General features: G+C 40.2%; 1 protein-coding gene across 2 annotated transcripts in view; it reads right to left on the reverse strand.

The window, feature by feature from the left end:
* Positions 1-22195, reverse strand: part of LOC124466108 (presenilins-associated rhomboid-like protein, mitochondrial) — a 57988-nt gene that overhangs the window by 25206 nt on the left and 10587 nt on the right. The window contains exons 2-7 of one of the 2 annotated variants that reach the window (XM_047017788.1): positions 13216-13465; positions 12942-13082; positions 12788-12836; positions 11978-12073; positions 3710-3859; positions 3541-3611 (exon numbers count right to left, since the gene is read on the reverse strand). In XM_047017788.1, coding sequence (XP_046873744.1) covers positions 3541-3611; positions 3710-3859; positions 11978-12073; positions 12788-12836; positions 12942-13082; positions 13216-13465 — 757 coding nt within the window. The remainder of the gene's footprint in view (positions 1-3540; positions 3612-3709; positions 3860-11977; positions 12074-12787; positions 12837-12941; positions 13083-13215; positions 13466-22195) is intronic. The other variant, XM_047017789.1, reaches the window with a different exon arrangement.

Below are 22195 nucleotides of genomic sequence, written 5' to 3' on the forward strand. Positions count from 1 at the left end.
CGGCCAAACCCTCCATCTCCCAAGACCTCTCAATCACCCTGGGATCTGCGACGGTGACTCCTTCATCCTCTGCCAGGAACCTTGGGGTTACCATGGATGATGAGCTCTCCCTCACGGCCCACATTGCTGCGGTCTCCCGGTCGTGTAGATTCACCCTCTACAACATCCGGAAGATCAGGAGATACTTGTCTGAGCACCCAGCTGCTTGTCCAAGCACTTGTCCTCTCCAAGTTGGACTACTGCAACTCGCTACTCGCCGGTCTCCCGGCATGCGCAACCCACCCTCTTCAGAGGATTCAGAACGCAGCGGCACGCCTGGTCTACAATATACCCAGACGGTCCCACGTTACTCCGCTCCTCATTTCCCTCCACTGGCTACCCATCACGGCCCGCATCAGATTCAAGACCCTGGTACTGACCTTCCGAGCAGTGAACGGGACTGCACCCGACTACATCAAGTCTCTCCTACAGCCTTACACACCCACCCGCCACCTACGGTCTTCTTCAGACAACCGCCTGGTGGTCCCACCTAGGGCTGGGCGATATGGGTAAAAAATGATCGATATAGATATTGATATTTACATTCGATAACGATAATTAAACGATAGACCACAGATCTGTAGTAGTAGCCAAATAAGTCTCCTCCTCAACTTTTTCCCTACACTCGGCATAAGGTTTAGGCAGAGCGGTGTGAGAGAAATGTTTGCGGCCAGGGAGCACGTACCTGGGGTCAAGTAACTTTAGCTTTTTAAAACTTTGCTTTTATCATTAGCCTACTTATCAATACCTTGGCGCAAACTCATACTTTCTGCATGTTCCAACGAGTGATTTTGCTTCAGGTGGTAAAAAAGGTTTCTTATATATTAGTATTATAATTGGACCAAAACGCTGTTCTTATATGTCCAAAGACGTTCTAAGAAATCCGCAAAACCGTTTGTAGACCTCTCCAGAGGTCAGCAAACGATTTACGGACCTAGCAAGCGGTTGCCTTGGAGATGTTGACAACATGGCGTCTGCTCCAGATTCGTCGTGTTTGATTTGGGATTTTCATACGTGTTGTTATATTATATAAAAAAACGAATATAGACTTTCGACAGATCTACCAACACCTTTGTAAGCAGACTTGTTAAAACGTTTGTTAACCGAGACCGTAGGTCAAGGTCAACAAGAAGTCCACATTTGCAGTTTGTTGTATTACCAGACTTGGTAGCTAGCCACCTGTTTGTTTACTAAGTTCACCAATTTGCACCGAACATTGCTCTGCTCTTTGTCGGATATCAAAAAGCCAAACAACTTCCAAATAACTGAAGAAAACGAACCCTTTTTATCAATAATTTCTTCATTGGAAGTAGCTCCCTCACCATGGCTATTGCTGCCACTGTTTTCAGCAATAAGACTAATTTTCTGCGGTTAACATTAGCTACCCCACTCGAGGTGCTCGGTATATTTTAGTGAGCGTGGGCTACCATTTCTCCGCAACTTCCTGCTGCATCACAGAAATTAAATGGACTGCTGTTCCTAATTTTTCTCTATTGACATTATCGATATTATTGAAAATGAATTAATGTTACGATATCTTTATCGAGGGAAGTCATTACTTCGATAGGGATTTTTATCGATTTATCGCCCAGCCGTAGTCCCACCGCTCAAGACCGCCCGGTCCCAACACAAGCTCTTCTCCTGCCTGGCCCCCCAGTGGTGGAATCAACTCCCCACCTCCATCAGAGACACAGACTTTCTTTCCACCTTCAAGAGAAGGCTCAAGACGCACTTTTTCCGGGAGTACAACGGTAATTAGGAATGGTTTGCTGAACCCAATGCTAGTTTCCTCAAGGATCACAATGACTCTTGCTTAGACACTTGTTGCTCTTGTTGGTTAGTGGTAACTGATTTAAACTGTTGTATTTGCTGCGAAATATTCTATTTTAGTTAATCTTATTTTTATTTTTACTGTTGCTTGCTTTTTCTACAGGTACACTTGCACTTAGAGATTCCCGTTGTTTAATTTGCTTAACTACATGCTCTTATGATTCTTCCCTTTGGCACGTATTTTTTGGTTGTTCACAATGTGTGCTTCTTGTTTTTGGCTGAGATTGAGAGTGAGTCAGAGGCAGGGGCAGCATGCAGGGGCAGTGGAGACAGCTCTGTTGCTGAGGTGAGTGCTGAAAGGTGATAGGTAGTTGAAGATGTCCCATAGCTTATTGGGAAGTTTAGTTTTCAAAATATGTTCATGTCCAGCCCCTCAGTACATGTATAACAACTATGGTAAATAGTTGTGCTAAATGCACCAGAAAGCGGGAAATTGTATCTACATCTTTAAAAAGATTCTGGGGGAGAAACCCCTAGACCCCCCGGCAAAATGTGTGCCGCCCACTCTAAAAATGCTGCTGACGCCCATGATGGCAAGTATGCTAAAACTCAAAATGCTTGAGTTTATTTGAAGACTGACTAATCATCAGTGTACTTCAAGTTAATGAATGATTAGTTAATTTGAAGTGTGATATTTTGGAACAACTAATTTTGTATTAAGTATATTTTAGTTGTAATTAAATTGTTCTAAAGCACAATTTAAAGTGCATAAAGTGTACTTTTATGTGCTAAAGTGGAACAACTTCAAGTATACTTAGTACACTTTATGTAAGTGTACTAAGTATACTTGAAGTTGTTCCACTTTAGCACATAAAAGTGCACTTAATATGCTTTAAATTGTGCTTTGGTACAATTTGAATACAACTTAAATATATTATGTACAAAATTAATTGTTCCACAATAGCAAACTTCAAATTAACTAATCATTCAATAACTTGAAGTATACTGATGATTAATCAGTCTTAAAGTATACTCAAGTATGCTAAGATTAAGTATACTTTGCTTTTTTTTTTACCTGGGTATTAATGGACAGTGTGGATAAATGTTCAATGTATGGACTAGGCTATTAGATTTAATATGCATTGACTCGGCCAGCAATTGTCTCCCAAACCTATTGTCTCTCCTTCGCTGCTACAGCTGTGTTGCTTTTATCCAGAATATGTGTTCAGATTCAGCATAAACACCGATTAACACTTCTAACTGAAGTGGGGTGAAGAATGAGAACTTTTTTTGTCGCCGGGTAACATGGTGGATCCTAGTATTGGAGTTCCATTGATGTTGGCTTTTTATAGTCCTCATGCATGCGCTTAACTCAGAGTGGACATACTCTGAGTTGATTGAACTAATTAAAATAAGCTGTTCTGGAACCGAAAAGTCAGTTTCTAATTCTAGGGTAAATCAACTCAGAGTTCAGGGTTAGGCTCACAGTTTGTCAAACCCGCCTTCTTGAATAGCCCCCAGGTGCTTTAGCGGGAAGATTTGTGTGAAACCAGGATATAGCCTTCAGGGACAGTGAGTTGCACAATTACAGTGAGTGACTTTCTCAGACACCAGAGAAACAGAATCTACATTAGAGCACAATAATAGCTCTTACTCTCTGTTTTTCTAAATAAATTGAGAATAAAAAATGAATACAAATAAATACATAAATAATATTGTCAATAATCTTACAGCTCCAAGAGAAGGACCCAAACGCCCAGTGGCTGTCTTGCACAAGTAGCTGAATAATGTGGAGATGACACCTAAGGATGACAAATGGACAAAAATGACAATTCTGTGGTTTACTGTAGACACCACTTTTAGGTCCAAACTCATTATAATTACACATTTGAAAACAAACCTGCTGACAGGTAGAAAGCCACAAATTGTTCTCTCCCGAGTATAGACACAATACTGCTGGAGAAGCTCCAAAGCACATACATGTTGGCTGCCATGTGGAAGAGAGAGTAGTGGCTGAATGTTGACAGCAACATAGGTGAGCACAGGGTGTCTGTTGATATAGAGAGGAAATTGGAATAGATACACCCACATCATTTTTACAATTTCAACAACAGAATGACCTATGGAGCTTTGGTGCCAACAAAAAATTAATTTGAATGTAATAGTTTCTGAATTTTACATTTTCAAACTGAATGTTGTTTGGTACATTTTTTATTGTATTTCACTGACTGAAATGCAATTGAATGGTTGGAAACAGAATTTAACTCGTATTGCTTTCAACTTTGTTCCTTTTTCAATTCAGTTTTCAAAGTTCAGTTTCAACTCACATGCACTCACCAGGGACTCGAGACTTGGTAGAACAAAAGAGCACCAATTAACTTATTTACAGCGGAGATAAACATTAGGTTTTACTCCGTACCGGTCCTAGCACGTTTGGCGCCCTAGGCAAGATTTATCACCAGCACCACCCCTATAGCATGTGGCAGTAGGATCAAAGCTAATGGTTAGCAACCTCTGGTACCTAACTATGATCTGTTGTGGGAGAAATCAGGGATTTGTGCTCATGTTAATCACATTCAGCAGATAACCTATTGCATTATTATCTGTTAATATATTACATTCTAATAATAATTCACATTTCTGTATTGTTAATGTGACCATTGTAATGTATACTGTGATGATGGATTTTCCTGTACAGTGATCATTTTGGAAAACATTCAAAATTCCTCTTCTCTTGAACCAAAGGTCTAATTGACTTGAAATGTGGTAAAGATATGTATCATTGACATTTAAAAAAATGTTACTTAAAATCAAGTACAAAATAGCTGAAAGGGGTGTATTTATGTACATGTCCACATTGCCTCAATATGTTTGTGTCACTAAATCAAATGTATTTTTGAAGGATGGTTCAAGCCTAATAGGCTTTAAGGTGACATGCCACTGAAGTACCATGCAAACTTTCACCTTGATATGTCAAAATATGACTGAATTACAGCTGTTTGAGCTTGGACCAAATCCGACAATGCTTGTCTTATTTTATTATCCAGTTACTGAACATGGCAAAGTCCAGATCTGGGGATGGCTCAATTGGATGAGATGTTGTGCTGGTAAATGTAGGGTTGTAGGTTCAAAACCAATCAAAGGCACATTTTTTTGTTTTTTGGACAGAAAGGTTTCTAGTCTTCTTTTCTAGTCCTCCGGTTGTAAAACATAGCAATGAGTGTTTACTTGAGCCCATAACAACACTCCAATCATCTGTTTAGCGAGACTGTGTAAACCACCGCAAAACAAGACAGGTTTACCACAGTAGCTAGCTACTTGGAGTCTATGCAAGGTAGTGTCAGATTCACATCCGAGTTAGCTTTAGTGAAGTATATTGATTGTTCAGGTAGATCCCTTGCCTGTTGCGCAAATTCATTTCAGTAACCTAAGCCAGGACAAATCGCCACTGATGCTAGGCATGATTTGAAATTCCCTTCCATGACAAGTTATGGCACCCCAAACAACCTTTTCGAAGCACTACGAGTATGCTATTCTTTTACAGCAGCAACATCCCGTTGTCCCTTTTTTATGTCCCATATATAAATAAGACTGATTAACAGCTGTTTGAACTTTAACCAAATCTGACAATGCTTGCAATTTGAGAAATTTCTTATTTTCTGATACAAAAACTAAAGTCTGTGAATGGCTCAGTAGGATGAGACGCAGTGCTGATGTGCAAAGGGTGGTGGGTTCTAATCCAGACAAAGGTATGCAAGGCTCCAGATTAACTTTTTCCCTTGGTTGCACTGGTGCGCCTAACTTTTTTATTTAGGTGCACCCACATTTTTCCTTGCATCGCCACAATTTCAAGGTCACCTTTTTATCACGCTATACATTCATTTATATTATGTAAATGATCTTAAACAAGAATAAGGTGTAGGTAAATGTTGGTTTTATTTGAAGCACAATTAAACTGTATATAAAAATACAAATCTTGTGATCAGTGCTTCACTGAGCTGCCAAACAAAAAAATTGCAAGCAAAATAAACATTTAAAAATAGAAAGTGCTACTGACCTAACATTTCATGGCTCAAAGTCTTACAGCGGGTCCCCCCTTGCTGTCGCATGCCCTCCAGATGGCCAACACCTGTAATTTGGCTTTCTTGGCCTTGGCTAAACCAGCTTGCCACACTCTCCCTAGCATCAAAACCAAGCTCCATGGGTTAGCTCCATGGCCCAGCTCCGTAACTCCGGGGTAGACAATACATTTTGACAAGGTGCCACATGAGAAACTTGAAATGTGTTGGAGGGCCGCATCAACAATAACTTAATTCTGCTCACTATTCATTTCCCCCCATTGTAAAAAGCAGTGAAGTATATATTTTGATTAGCTGCTACTGGTTATCAGAAGAATAAGGATATTCTGTACATTTTTATATAAATATTTTACATGTTGGTCAACTAGGAAAAAACTATTGAAATAACAGTAAAAACTAAAATAATCATGACATCAGTGTTTCATTTGATTTCTAACTAGTTAATCTTCTAGTTAATCTAGTTAATCACAAACCATGAAAAGTTGTTTTGCAGTATGTTAAAGATATGAAATTGATCAACTTCAAACACAAAACAATACTTTTTTTTCCAGTTAATTTTGTTCTGTGAGAGGAATCCAGTGGGCTTGAACAAGTGCGTTGAAATCTGGCTGAATGTCTGACGTGGATATGCCAAGGACAGCTGACAGGTGATGATCAGGGACCTACAGTTTAACTAGCAAACCATTAACCATCAGCCCGCGCCACTGAATCAGTCAAGTTCTTATTATGTCCGCATTAGTTTTTTTCTTTAGTCGCTTAGTGCCGATTCAAATTATAATCCTTCAACACAGCGACCTATTCTCCAAAACTAAGAACACAGCTTTGAAGTATAAACATATACTTAGAAGTCCATGTCTTGTTACAAACTCTACATTCTGTATCAACCTTTTGTTTTTCATTTTCGAGGGCTAACTCTCCTGTCGGTGAGGTTGCGCAAGAGCACATTTGTAAATCGCCTGATCACAAGTCTTTCAGGACTACATATTAACTACAGCTCAAACACATTTATTTATTTTAATTTTTGATTTACCTCACGCGGGCCAGATTGGGACAGCCTGTGGGCCGGTTGTGGCCCGCGGGCCGTACAATGCCCAGGTCTGCCATAACTGATTCTCTGGTGCTCAGGTAGTAATTTCAATCACGCAGCACGGAGCAGTGTAGGCCTACAGGAATATCTGGACCACAGCCAATCAGAGGCAAAGACCCGCCCCATCTCTGTCTCTGATTAGTTTAGACCACGATATGATCCAACCATGAGTGTGAGTTCCGTCAAAAAGAAACAAAACGCTTTGTTCCTGGAGAGGCAGCGGAGGTTCGGTGCACCGGTGCGACCTAGGAAAAAAAAATTGTCGCACCCGTACAAATTTTGGTCGCATATGCAACCAAATTGGTCGCACTCTCAAGCCCTGGTATGTATTATTATTCTTGCTATTTTGAAGGAGGAATCCGCCATTGCTGCTTGCAGCTATATTTACTGTTATTGTTTCTGTTACTAGCTGGAGACGACGGCAGACATGGCATTCTTATCCATATTTTAGAGTTTCTCTTCCCTGGAACAGATTTCATGTTCCAACCGAGGGCGACTGGCGCCGTCTTAGTGTCTAGGGCTGCATCAAACACCCTTTTTGATCTGCTAAATTGCTACACTAGTCCACACTTGACCGGTGGGGACCTCGTTCTTAATATTACTGTAACTGTTAGTTTCTCCTTGCATTCTCCAATTCCTGCTGTCCTCTCTCTGTCCCCCCTCCACACATCCCCTGTGGTGTGGGGAGTTTGAGATGTCAGCATCTGCCTGGTCGTCGGTCTTCCAACGTTGGACCTGGTCGCCAGTCGACATCGATCTGTGACAGTCTGCCAAAACTGGATCTAGTTGCCAAGTGGACATTGGTTTCCCTGAAGGACAACGGCGAGTTCCTGGTCCCTTCCCTCATCCACCTGCCTGTGATGCTGGGCCGATCAGTCCCCCAGCCCTGTGGTTACCTCTGCTTAAACTAACATTTACCAACTCTGCCCCAAGTTGAACAATGGATTTAGGTGTTTCAACAAACAAATCAAATTAAAGCAATGGAAATAAACCCTAGTGAGTTGGCTGTGGTCTACACAGCAATATATGAAGAGGTGCTGACAAGATAAAGTAGAGGCACTTGGTATAGCAGACAATACACATCCTACAAACCTTACACACCTGATGTCCCGCTCACTGCAGACAGCACACACACCACACATAATGGCCACCTCATACACAGAAAACACCTCAGGTACAGCACACCTTTCAACCATTCCACACATCACACACTAAAGGCCGTTATATGGTACTTGGTACTTCACGATTACGGAGACATGGGAAGGGCCTACACATAGATGGAACGCCCTGGAACGCCCTCTCCGTCGTCTCCGGGGCCCTCGGAGAGCTCTCCTGTGCACCGTTGAAATTCCTGTGGATCCGTCATGCCGTGCTGTACAGCGACGGATACCCCTCCGCTAATGACGTCCGCTACGACGTCATTTCCAAACGGAAAGGAAAAGCGGAGAGGAAAGCCGGGAGGAGGTACATAAACACTCGACGACGACGCTGACGACTTCGACAGAAAGGCGTTTTCTCTAAGGTCGTCTTCTTGAAAGACGTCTGTGATGAGAACTTCTTGGAGAGAAAGTTTATTGTGAGCACTGTGTGCACTGACTGTCACAGTTTAGTGACCTAGAGTAGTACATTGTAGTTTTGACTGTACATACAGTTTGTATGGATCTTTTGTTTCCAATTATATCAGTCTTTTTGTTTAGCATTTTTCACATTGGATTATACACTTGGTGGTGGAGAAATTAATTCACAAAACCAGAGCCTTGTCTATATCGTATCGTCTCGTCACATGATCAAATAGAGACTTGCCATTGCACAACAACATACATATTACCCAGCAATCATCATTGCTAATCACAAAAATACCAAAGAAAATAAGAACGTATTCATTTCATGGAATCGTTTTTTAATAGTTTCTATAGTGTATATCAGATAAGCATATCATTTTGTTATAGAGTGCTACTATTTTCCCCACAAATAATACCAACCATGATAGAGATAAGTTTCTTAAACATGTTTTCAATATGCTATAACATAGTAGAGTCCACTGATAGATATGAACATGTGTCCAGACTCCATGGAGACAGCAAGAAAATATGCAGAAACAAACTTATGAGTTACAATGTTGTCACAAACTTGCTGACCATTTGCTGTGCCTTGTAAGGACACTTTCTGTGGAAACTATATTTACTGTCTATCTATTGTATATAAGGGATGTTTGTGATCTCTGTGCTTCACTCATATGACCATTCTCTCCTATGGTTACATGATCCGAGCTCGTTCTAATAAATGAATTCAACACTTAATTGTCGTGCATGTTTCCGGCCTCCGACAGACATCATCCTATCAATTATGTAGGATACACCAGGCTATTGTAGGATACGTAAATTTGGGTGAATGTAAAAAAGCATTGCCAATTTATTTGTAAGGAGTAAATGCTTTAATGATATATGCATAAATTATTTGATAATGTGGAGGTTGAACAAGTAGTATTGATAAATTCAATTGTGATCTGAGAAATGTGGGTACGAAAGACAAAAACTGCAGCTGCATAAAAGTCACAAACATCACAAGCACAGCACTATACATCTATAATTCCAGGAATATCTGTGTACAGGACTGTCTCAGAAAATTTGAATATTGTGATAAAGTTCTTAATTTTCTGTAATGCAATAAAAAAAACAAAAATGTCATGCATTCTGGATTCATTACAAATCAACTGAAATATTGCAAGTCTTTTATTCTTTTAATATTGCTGATTATGGCTTACAGCTTAAGAAAACTCAAATATCCTATCTCTAAATATTAGTATTAAGTATTATCATTAAATACATCAATTACATCAATTAAATACATCAATTAAATATTAGTAGTAATATCATGAAAAAGTATACTAGTAGGGTATTCAACTAATCACTTGAATCGTCTAATTAACTCGAAACACCTGCAAGGGTTTCCTGAGCCTTGAAAAACACTCAGCTTGGTTCAGTAAACTAAATCACAAGTATGGGGAAGACTGCTGATCTGACTGCTGTCCAGAGGACCATCATTGACACCCTCCATCAGGAGGGTAAGACACAAAAAGAAATTTCTCAAAGAGCAAGCTGTTCACAGAGTGCAGTGTCAAAGCACATCCACAAAAAGTCTGTTGGAAGGGGGAAATGTGGCAGGAAACGCTGCACAACCAAGAGAGATGACCGCAGCCTTAACAGCATTGTGAAGAAGAGTTGCTTCCAGAATTTGGGGGAGCTTCAAAGACAGTGGACTGAAGCTGGAGGCCAGGTATCAAAAGCCACTGTTCACAGACGTGTCCGGGAAATGGGCTACAATAGCCGTATTCCCATGGTCAAGCCACTTCTGAACTCAAGACAACGGAAGAAGCGTCTGACTTGGGCTATGGAAAAGAAGCACCGGACAGTTGCAGAGTGGTCCAAAGTCTTCTTTTCAGACGAAAGCAATGTTGTATTTCATTTGGAAGTCAAGGCGCCAGAGTCTGGAGAAAGGCTGGAGAGGAGCAAAATCCAAGTTGCTTGAAATCCAGTGTGAAGTTCCCACAGTCAGTGATGGTTTGGGGAGCCATGTCAGCTGCTGGTGTTGGTCCACTGTGTTTCATCAAGTCCAGAGTAAATGCAGCTGTGTACCAAGAGATTTTAGAGCACTACATGCTTCCGTCTGCTGAAAAGCTCTATGGAGATGAGGATTTCATTTTCCAGCATGATCTGGCACCTGCCCACAGTGCCAGAGCCACCAGTAACTGGTGTACTGACCATGGCATTACTGTCCTCGATTGGCCTGCCAATTCCCCTGACCTGAACCCCATAGGGAATTTGTGGGGTATTGTGAAGAGGAAGCTGAAAGACACCAGACCCAACAATGCAAATGAGCTAAAGGCCACTATTGAAGCATCCTGGGCATCCATAACACCTCAGCAATGCCACAGGCTGATTGCCTCCATGCCACGCCGCATTGATGCAGTAATCCGTGCAAAAGGATTCCCAACCAAGTACTGAGTGCATTAATGGACATTTTCAAATGTTTGATTTTGTTTTGCTGTTATAAATCTTTTTTTTTACTTGGTCTGAGGAAATATTCTAATATTTAGAGATAGGATATTTGAGTTTTCTTAAGCTGTAAGCCATAATCAGCAATATTAAAAGAATAAAAGGCTTGCAATATTTCAGTTGATTTGTAATGAATCCAGAATGCCTGACATTTTTGTTTTTTTAATTGCATTACAAAAAATAAAGAACTTTATCACAATATTCTAATTTTCTGAGACAGTCCTGTATGTCTCTATGAAATCTTTATCATCGACTGCTTCACGGGCATTATGTAAAGCAAAAGTACTCAAAAGGCTCAAAGCAAATGAAACTGTTAAAAACTTGCCTGGAAGAGGACCCAAGTTTATTTGGGCCCCATGTAAAGTGATAAGATGGTAAGCCAATTCACATTTGGAGAACTACAGAGGAAAATAAAATCTGGGGGTCACCAAGTCTCCAAAACTACTATTAGATACCATCTCCATGCCAACAAATTATTTGTAAGGCATATCAGAGAAAGAAAGCGGTTTCTATATTTTCACCACAGACAAAGCGCCTGGAGTTTGCTAGGACCTTGGATGATCTGAAAAGATTCTGTAAAGAAAATAATTTTATATCCATTGCTCTGTATAGTCCAACCTTATTTGATTTGAAAAGGGAGGTTGTACAAAGTATTAAATTCAGGGATGCCAATAATTGTGGCATGTGGTTTTGTTAAAAACATTTATTTGTTGATAACAAAATGTCTTTGTTTTGGTTAGGTAAAACAAGTTTAGTGTGACATTAAGCAACATTTCCAGAAAAAGTGATTTATTTATTATAACCCTTTTTACTCATCTTTCCCATGTGTGCCTATCATTCCAGAGTTGACTGCAAATCATGTGTAACTTAAAAAACTACCCAGAAGATTTAATACCACTGTATCCCTAATAAAACATAATAAAATAAAGACTGTGACCCATACTCACTTGATACAGGGTTTGATGTGAAGTATTTGATCATGGACTGCTGCAAGGATGGTACTCTCCAACAGCAGAAGACTACAGCATTAGCAGCAATTATCCCTAAAAGTGAGTACACAGAAAGAGGTGAGTGGTAATATGGCATTTAAAACATATGGCAACATTGTCTTCTGAAGTACAGAGCAATGAAAGTTGCTTTAAAATTTGCCATGTACAGAGTTTTACCACAATCCATTTAGTGCATGTTTACTTTGCAAATCTCATAACTTCTTCCACTCAATGGACACTTCGAAGTCAACCCAGTTTTTCCACCATTAAGACTCCTAAGGATTTAAAATTATGGAATAGTCTTGGACTGTTACGTTTCTGTATGAAGGAATTTTTCTGTTTGGGTTCAGGACTCAATCCTTAATGTTGGTACTCATGGAGAGCTGGCTTTTAGTCCTGTCTTCATCAAATACATTTAAATGCAAGATTTTGATATATTTTCGACGTTCAGAGGCTAAATAGCCTTGAACATTTATTTTGTTGCATCATGTTTTCTCAAATCTGTTACCTTCCCCCCACATTTACATTAAAGTATGTTTAATATGTTGCTGGAATTTCTTATCCAGAAACCTTTCTCCCTGGTTAAATAAAAAAGAGTATTTCAAAAGACCCAAAGGTCATTGTCAACCAGCCGTTGAGCAACCAGACATTATCTTTCTGTGTGATAAAATGAAGGAAGTCTATGTCGGAAAATGTAAGTCAACAAAGCCAAAGAAACAAACACATACAGTACATATGAACCCCACATTTTTCTGATCTCAGACCTACCTGAAACAATTTGTTGGCCCTCACTTAAACTGTTCCACCACTGGTTGATCTGAAAAAGATTAATAAAAAAATAGACATGCACAATCTCGTCAGTTCGCACTGAAACCAGCAACATAAAGGATCAGTGACCGGGTGGCCTTGTCAGTCCTTTCACCTGTTTGCGAATGTGCCCTTGTTTCTGTGGTCGTAGTTTCTCAAGCCAGTCTGCCCGAACTTCATTAAAGTAACTCTGCACCCGTGACTTCAGTGACTCATACTGCCAGATGGCTGCAGTTCCAAAGGAACAGCCTGTAAACTGACATGGTGTTAGTCTGCTTGCATTGCCAAACAACAAACTTGATGTGAATGTGATGAAGACAATGCTCATTGTGGATGTTGAATTACATGATACTGGATAATTCATTTAAATATTGCAGATCTAACCATACCCCTATTGAGAAAAACAGGGGCTTGACCAGCCTGTTTAAGACCCTGGGATGTGTATAGGGGGCATGTGACTCCACATTGGGGGAGGCCCCCCTCCTATGGATGAGTCCTTCACTTGACTCCGCCGGTAAGTTGCTCAGCTGCTCTACATTCCCTTTCTTGATAGCTGGCTTCTTCATTGCTTTCCTGAAGCCACATCTCTGTTGGGTATTGATGATAAATCTGTAGACCAGATCATAGTAATTGGAAAACCTGAAAAACATAAATGCTGATGCTTCCACACAGGTGTGTTACAGGCATTGATGAAAGTGCATTAAAAAACTAAACTTTTGTTTAAAATTTGTAGTTGTTGTAAACATTTTGGGAAAATGTTTAAACCGCAAAGGATCATCTTGTTTAAACCGCAATGTTACATTTAAGATATAGAAACTACCGGTATACAACCTGCAAGCATTAAGAAAACAATCCTATTCCTAACATTCCTTACTTGTCAGCTCTCGCAATGACAGTGTAGCAGCAAATTGAGGGCCAAATTTCAACAAGTTAGATCATTTCCAATAGACCTACAGTTAGGGGTGGATGGTATGCAGGGGCCGTTGCTAGGAATCCCGGGGCCTGTGACAAAATATATGCTCGGGCCTAGGGCTGGGCGATATGGGTAAAATATTATCACAAAATAAGTCTCTTCCTCAACGTTTTCCCTACACTCGGCATAACGTTTAGGCAGCGCGGTGTGAGAGAAATGTTTGCGGCCAGGGAGCACGTACCTGGGGTCAAGTAACTTGCTTTTTATCAATACCTTGGCACAAACTCACACTTTCTGCATGTTCCAACAAGTGATTTTGCTTCAGGGGGGTATTCCAAGTAGCGGGTTTAACAAACTCTGAGATTAACCCTGAACTCTGAGTTGAGTTTCTCTAACATGGTAAACTCCGAAAATTCGGTTCCAGAAAAGCTGATATGAATTTGTTAGCTAACTCAACTCGGAGTACGGCAACTCTGAGTTTAGCGCGTGCATACTACCAAAAGCAAAACTTCTATGGAGCTCCGATACTAGGATTCACCATGGTAACCGACGACAAAAAACGTTGTCATACTTCAGCACACTTTAGATATAAGTTTTATTTCGTGTTCATGGTCAATCTGAGCACATATTCCGGAAAAAAGCAACAGGGCTGTAGCAGCGTAGCCTATAGCTACAATTGGCGTGGGAGACAATTGCTGCCGAGTCAATGCATTACTATTTGAATGCAATAGCCAGTCCATACATTGAACATTTAACCCCACTGTCCGTTAATATTACAGGAGAAAAAGTGGTGGACTTAATAAAATAGCAATGTTATATTACATATAAAATATTAGAAATATATTTAATAATATATATAATATATATATAAAAAAAAATATATATAATATTAAAATATTAGAGCTGTCAAACGATTAAAATATTTAATCGCGATTAATCGCACTAATGTCATAGTTAACTCGCGATTAATCTCAATTAATCGCACATTTGTATCTATTTTAAATGTCCCTTGATTTCTTTTTCATCCATTCTTTTTTCAAATTGTAATGCTCTTATCGACATGGAAAAGTGGTTCGGATTGCTTCGTGCAAATGTTTTTTTTTAAATTGAAAACAACATTGCAATCGCCTGGCTTTGACGAGCAGGCGGAGAATTCGCATCAGCTGTGTGTTTGGCTGTGTGCCATCAAAATTATATTTTCGACTCCACGACGTGCTGCGATGATGGCTCATTCCCTCCGGCTCAGTTCACAACGACAGAACACACTGATCACTTTGGTCTTGTCAATGGAACCATTTGGCAACCTTTTAAAAAGTAAACTTTCCATTCAGAATCTTATTGGCATCCATTTCGGCGTCTGGCGCTGGCAATCAACTCAAAACATAACGTTAGCCTACCTACCAGAGAATGTCTAATATCCGTAAACGGGCTCTGCTACGACTGTTTAGCCGGCTCGCAAGCCCAAACAAGTGGGTGTGGCGTGCCTGTTGTTTTGTTTCCGGTCTAGCTAGATCCGGTGTGGTATTGTAGTTTTTCTAACGTCAGTGGTTGTTGCAACAGAATGTGAAAAAAAACTACAAAGTTTGCTAGGTCAAAAAGAGCGTTAATCGCGCGATAAAAAAATTGACGCCGTTAATTTGGGTTTGCGTTAACGCCGTTAATAACGCGTTACACTGACAGCACTAAATAATATACTACGAACAGGTAATGCATATTTTGCTTATAGCCTAGGCTACGCTTGTGATTGTAGCGTCGACGTCACCATGGTTTTAATCATATTCGACATGATACAAAGTTTAAATATCAATTGGTGCCTATTTCAACTTAGTAGTAGCAGTTCCCCTCAACAGAATGCTTTTTATCAAAGGATGATGATGATGATTAAGATGACGAAGAGACATTAATGACTGCTGCCGCAGAAATGGATGCAGAGAATTATGTATGGTAATAACTGCTAGTTCTCTCCATGTAGTCTACTTTTATTTACAGGCTTTTTTTTGTAATTGTCAGTTACACTGACATTATGAGAATTAATAATTAATAAAAAAACGATTTGCACATTCTGACAGGGCATGCTGTATACAGTGAGATGTTTATTTAATGGCAGGTGAATTTTGCATGTGGAACAGTGAAATGTAGCTAATGTAATCTCATGTATACCCAGTTACAAGTAAATTAGTTGTAGGCCTACAAACTGCACCTCGTGAAGAAAGTGCCAAAAACTGACCAAGAGATGGTGTAGGCCCACTTAGGGTAGAAGAATAAAGGCTAATCTCGAAAAAGATTTACTGGAACACCAGTTACGAGAGGATGCATGCACAGGTGATGTTAATTGTAGGAACAATAACCTATATGAATATTAATAGTTGAATTTTCTGATTTTCTATTTTGACCAAGAGATGGTATAGGCCTACTTAGGACAGAAGAATAAAGGCTGATCTTATAAGGCTATCAACCTGCCCCCACCTCTCATATGGTAAAATATGGAGTTACTGGATGGAGTCTCAACTTGATGGCTCTCACATCTCATTGTGTAACTTACTGTAGCATTGCTAGTCATGTTGATAAGTAAGGGTCAAGATTCTGGTATGATTGTAGTTGTTCTTAAGGAATTGTGAAGCATTGTTCTGTGGATTATTGATCTCCTGAGACCTTCTCCTCAGCTCTAGGTTGTCCTACTCCTTCTTCCTCACTCTTGCTTTCTATCTCTGGTTTCAGAGTGGAGGGAGGGAGTCAGAGGGAGTCAGATGGCTGAGCGGTGAGGGAGTCGGGCTACTAATCAGAAGGTTGCCGGATCGATTCCCCGCCCCGCAAAATGACGTTGTGTCCTTGGGCAAGGCACTTCACCCTACTTGCCTCGGGGGGAATGTCCCTGTACTTACTGTAAGTCGCTCTGGATAAGAGCGTCTGCTAAATGACTAAATGTAAATGTAAATGGTTTACAATAATCATGGTAGAGTAGGCATAAGAGTTAACCTTCATTGATATCATTTATTTGCAATATGATACAAATTATTCAACCTTAATTTGACCATTCTTGCTCTGATTTAACCCAAAAATCTAAATAGTCAAATAACTGTAATTCCATTGGTATTGGCATTATCACTGTTCAGTTTCCTATCTTCCTTCAAACCGTAGGGGAATTAGTTTCGGTTGTTTTGCCAATATTGACCCCCTGCAATGTTGAAATAGATTTGCTGAAACATCAGTTTTAGGATGGTACATCATGTAAATTGTAGGAATCATATGAATCATGTAGCCTAAAATTGTTGGAACAATAGCCAATAGGAATAGGCTAGGCTACTCATTGTGATTTCTATTTGTAGGCAATGAAGAAGACCAAATACAATTTCAATTATTTGTATTTCTTTCAGTGCCCAAAAGCATTTGGTCAATTCTGAGTGCATGTCCACGGCATGTAACACTTGCGACGAAGGCCCAAGCGCTGAGAATGTTGCTAAAATAAATGACAGATTGTGACGGGAAACGGTAACGTTAACTTAGGTATTCATCAGGGAATTAAAGCACATCAAATCGCCATCTTAAAATCGTCTCCCAGCGTATAACTAAGCAAAATAAATTTAGTTCGAGATCGCTCGGCTGAACCAGGAAATGATATGCCTTGTCTACCAAAGCTATCGGGCTCATAAAGTGGGAGGGGATCGGTAGAAATGCAGAGTTTGGCATGGAAAACCTGCTAGCGAGCAGGTTAGTTTCACGCAGTAAGTTACCGTGGAAACTTACCAAAAGGTTTCGTTACCTCTCTTTCTAGAACGTGGAACTCGGAGTAGGCTATGCCTCTTCTCAGGGTTAAACAACTCAAATTTTTCACTAAACCCGCTACCTGGAATACCCCCCAGGTGGTAAAAAACGTTTGTCGTATTACCAGACTTGGTAGCCACCTGTTTGTTTACTACACAATTTGCACCGAACATTGCTCTGCTCTTTGAAGGATTTCAAAAAACGCCAAACCACTTCCAAATAACTGAAGAAGACAAACCCTTTTTATCAATATTTTTTTCATTGGAAGTTGCTCCCTCGCCATGGTTATCGCTGCCACTGTTTTCGGCAATATGACTCATTTTACGTAACATTAGCTACTCCACTCGAGGTGCTCAATCAGTATTGAGCGTACGTTGGCTACCATTTCTCTGTAACGTCCTACTGCATCACAGAAATTAAATGGACTGCTGTTCCTAATTATTCTCTATCGACATTATCTATATTATTGAAAATGAATTAATGTTATGATATCTCAATTGAGGGAAGTCATTACTTCGATAAATAGATGAAAAAAATTTGCGCCCGGGCCTAGCCTGACGTTGTCATACTCATAATTCTAGTCAGAATATGAGTCTGAGAACTCTCCGTTGGGCTTTGACTTCAGGGCGTGTTTCAAACGCGCCTGGAAAACAAATGCCTCTTCGCTCAATTGGATAGATCTACAACCAATCAGAGCAACAGAGTATGTGACGTATGTTAAGCACCGCATAGTTGTTGTCAACAGAACTAAACTACAAGCAGACTTGAAGTATGCTTGAAGAATGAATACAAACGATTTTTGCCGGTGTTGTAAAATTAATTTAAGGGTAGGGAGAGTACTTGTTCACACGGTCAACCTTTTTGAGCGAAACGATAAAGGGCAATGCATATACAAACAAGTTCTCCGTTTAGGATTACAACTCCATTGGGGCCAGCTGATAAATTAAACTTTTACCGAATCCCGTAGGAAGGACGGCAAAAACATATTTTCCATCGACAAATGCCTTGATTGCGACTCTCCTAAATTAATGCGCTGTCGATGTCTTCTAAAACAGACTCGATGGCAGAATCATAACATCCCAGATCTCCAGCGGTAGCCATGTTTGTTCAAAACGAATTCAACTTAAGCGCTCTTTTGTGACGTGGTTGATTACGTTACTGTTGATCATCTGTCCATCATCGTATAAAGCCCGCCCTGGCAATTTAACCCGGGCCCCCCAACCCTCCACAATCAGTGTGCTGTTCATGGAAGTCAGTCAAATTAATGTACTGACAACAAATATCATAACATTTAGAGCAGACGTGGTTGTGCCCCCGTCATACACTTGGTCAACTTTCGCCCGCACCCGGGATAGAACCTCCAATATCTCAAGCGCGACCATTACCAACTACGCCAAAGAAAAGCTAGTGTTTTTTGGAGCAGGTGGCCTCTCAACCCTCTACGGACACAATGAAGCTTGAGTCGCCATTGGCTGGTAAATGTTGTATTTTACTCGCCAGACTTTTTACATGAAAAAAGTACATTACCCAGATAGCACACATACGTCTTGCTGACGTCGGCGGGCTGATGTATGGATATCGTTTGGTAATTGGCAAGACGTCGCCAAGACGTCGGCATTTGATCTAAACTGACCTCCAGACGATGTCTGGACGATGAATCAAAACTGCAACAACCGGCCGTTCTCCAGATATTTCCTCTTAACTAACCCTAACTTAACATTTTTTTTCTTTTTGGATCTCTTAGACAGCAAATATTTCACTATCCATAACCAATCTGAAATGTCACATATAGCCCAGAACATACACTTTGATAGGAATATAAGGAGACAATGAAAAACAATATGCTTGACCACCAAAAATGGTGGCTATTTGATTCAACCTGGATTTTATGTGTGTGGGTTTGTGTGTGGGTATTATAATGAAGAGACACAATTCAAGTTAATGATCTTTGATTATCAGACTGGATGTTGATGCCATCAAGCGCATATGTGAGAAAGACGCACGAGTGACAGAGAGACGGAGGCAGGGGAAAGGAAATGCAGCTGAACGAATACGCTGCGTGTTTTAACCTAAATCGCGATAAAAAAAATGTTTCACGAAACGCAATGTGTGGCGGGCGGTGTTGATTCTGTGGCGCACCGCCACAAATTAGTCTGTGCGGGAAACACAGAGAGAAACAAATATATACAGCGTTGCCTACAGTTCCGCATTGGTCTCCGCCGCCCTCTGACACTGGGTGTGTCTATTACCGAACACTTTACGAAGTGCCCTGCAATACAGTGCCCTGCAATACAGTGCCCTGCAATACAGTGCCCTGCAATACAGTGCCCTGCAATACAGTGCCCTGCAATACAGTGCCCTGTAATTAGGGTTGCCAGGTCTGTGGGACAAAACCAGCCCAATGGCCAATCAAAACCAGCCCAATATGAGAACTCAAAATATGCCCCTGCCAAACAATATACACTGCTTTTAAAAGGGGTGATTGACTGGGGTTTTTGGCTATTTCACACTGTTCATTAAGGTCTCCGAATAGGGTATGTAACATTGGTTGGGTTGAAAATGGCCTGGGTGCTGTTCTATGCCCCCTGATAGATCCTCTGAAATTTTACCGGGAAAATATTTAGATGAGCTAAGCACTGATTGGTTGGTTTTCAAGGAGTGAAGCTTGGGAGCAAAAACCAAACACGGTCAACAGCACTCACTGAAACACCGAAGGTGGAGACTTGAAATAAAAACGGGCAAATAAATCTATTGTGTCTACACAACACTGTTTTCAACAGATTGACTAGATATAATTTGAAATGATAAAGTTATTTGTTTCCACTTCTGTTGTCGAAGCAAACTGGATTGACTTAAGTGGGTAGAACGTTACAGCTTAGCAACCAAACTTTATTGTGATTCAACTCAGCTTCAGTTAGCTAGCTCTAGATATCTTGCTGAAAAATAACCTGACAAAAATCTGGACAAACATGCATTGTGAATTGTAGATTTACATAACAACATGGGTTATTTATTTGAATACTACCGAACTGTCGTTGATGAACATTTACCCACCGAACTGTCGTTATTCAACTATGACAAGGTAAAATCGTTTTTGCAATCAATCACCCCTTTAAGAAGAAAAGGAATCTCACACCATGGTAATGCAAGGCCTGTGATGTAGCCATCTGTGTCATTGTTGACAGAAACATTTTAAAGGAGTGGCACAGATAAACACATTCAAAAAATGTCCATGGCCACGTCTGATTTTTGTTGGAAATAGTTGTAGAAAGATTTAGGCATGGTCCGGTTACCGTTATACCGTTGTTGCGTTATGAGCTTTTTTAATGTCTCGTCAAAGACAGAAAGTGTTGGAATCCCTCAGGTTTTACGCAGCGGAGAAAGTACCGTATTTTCCGGACTATACGTCGCTCCGAAGTATAAGTCACATCAGTCAAAAAATGTGTAATGAAGAGGAAAAAAAACATAGGTCGCATGTACTTTGAAAAGTATTTCACAAAATCCAAGACCAAGAACAGACACCTAATCTGGAAAGGCAAGTTATTCAGCTACACAATAGCACACAGAACAATAGGCTGAATAGGTGTCCGGTATGTTAACGTAACACAGTAACAGTTATTCAGCTACACAATAGCATAAAGAACATACCTGAATAGGCATAAGATAGCAAGTCCAAAAAGCAAGTTAACCAAGTTAACCAAACTCCTGATCTCATTCCACATCTCTGAATCCGTAGAACTCTTTGGTTCATGTCAGTCAGTATGAATTAAAATGTAAAAACATGTTCAATTGTATTATTGGTGGGCCGTTATATCGAATCTTCGAACCTGTGTGTATGCCTTGTGTATGAAATTATCACATCAAACGTGACGTGCTAACATGGATGCAGCTATGAACCCGCCTGGTTTGCTTCAGGGAAAATGTATTTTTAAGAAGCTTCCCAATGGAAACCTCGACAAGATTAAGGTTGTTTGCACCTTGTGCTATGTAGAATTAGTTTACTGTACAAGTTCTTACAGTCTCAAATACCAACTAAACGCAAAGCATCCCTTAGCTAATGTGGAAGATGCCGGGCCAAGCACTGATGTAGCGCAGGGGAAGAGTCGTCATCAAACTACAATGTTTGAGTGCAACCGAGTTAGCCAAGCTAACTAATCTAATAAACAGTTGATAAACACAAGTACATCTTATTGAACCTAATTTATTTTCATCACCAATTATCATGGTAGAACAGCTTTCTCAAGCAGTTTGTGATGCATTTTGGAAACAGGAGATGAGCCCCTGGTCTAATGTGCCACCTGGCTTGAGAAACCCGTTCTCAAAGACTTACTTTTAGTCATTATTTGGGTAGCACACATATTCTAAATGCCTTCAGCGGAATTAAAATGAGCCACTTTAATCTAGATTAACGCCAAGATTACAGTGAGATTAATCTAGATAAACAAAAAAATCTATGCCCACCACTAAATTATATATATTTTGATATATAGGTCACACGTAGTCGCAGTACCAGCCAAACTATGAAAAAAAGCGAGTTCTAGTCTGGAAAATACGGTAACTTTCCGGTTGGTGCAAGCAAAAAGTCACCGTGGTCACATGGATTCAAATTACTTATTTGGACTAAAATAGAATTATCCTCCATTATAACGCCTTTGTTCTAATAATTGTGGTCCAGCTACGATCCGATCGACACC

Source organism: Hypomesus transpacificus, unplaced genomic scaffold (assembly GCF_021917145.1).
Source record: "Hypomesus transpacificus isolate Combined female unplaced genomic scaffold, fHypTra1 scaffold_65, whole genome shotgun sequence".
NCBI classification, from domain to species: domain Eukaryota; kingdom Metazoa; phylum Chordata; class Actinopteri; order Osmeriformes; family Osmeridae; genus Hypomesus; species Hypomesus transpacificus.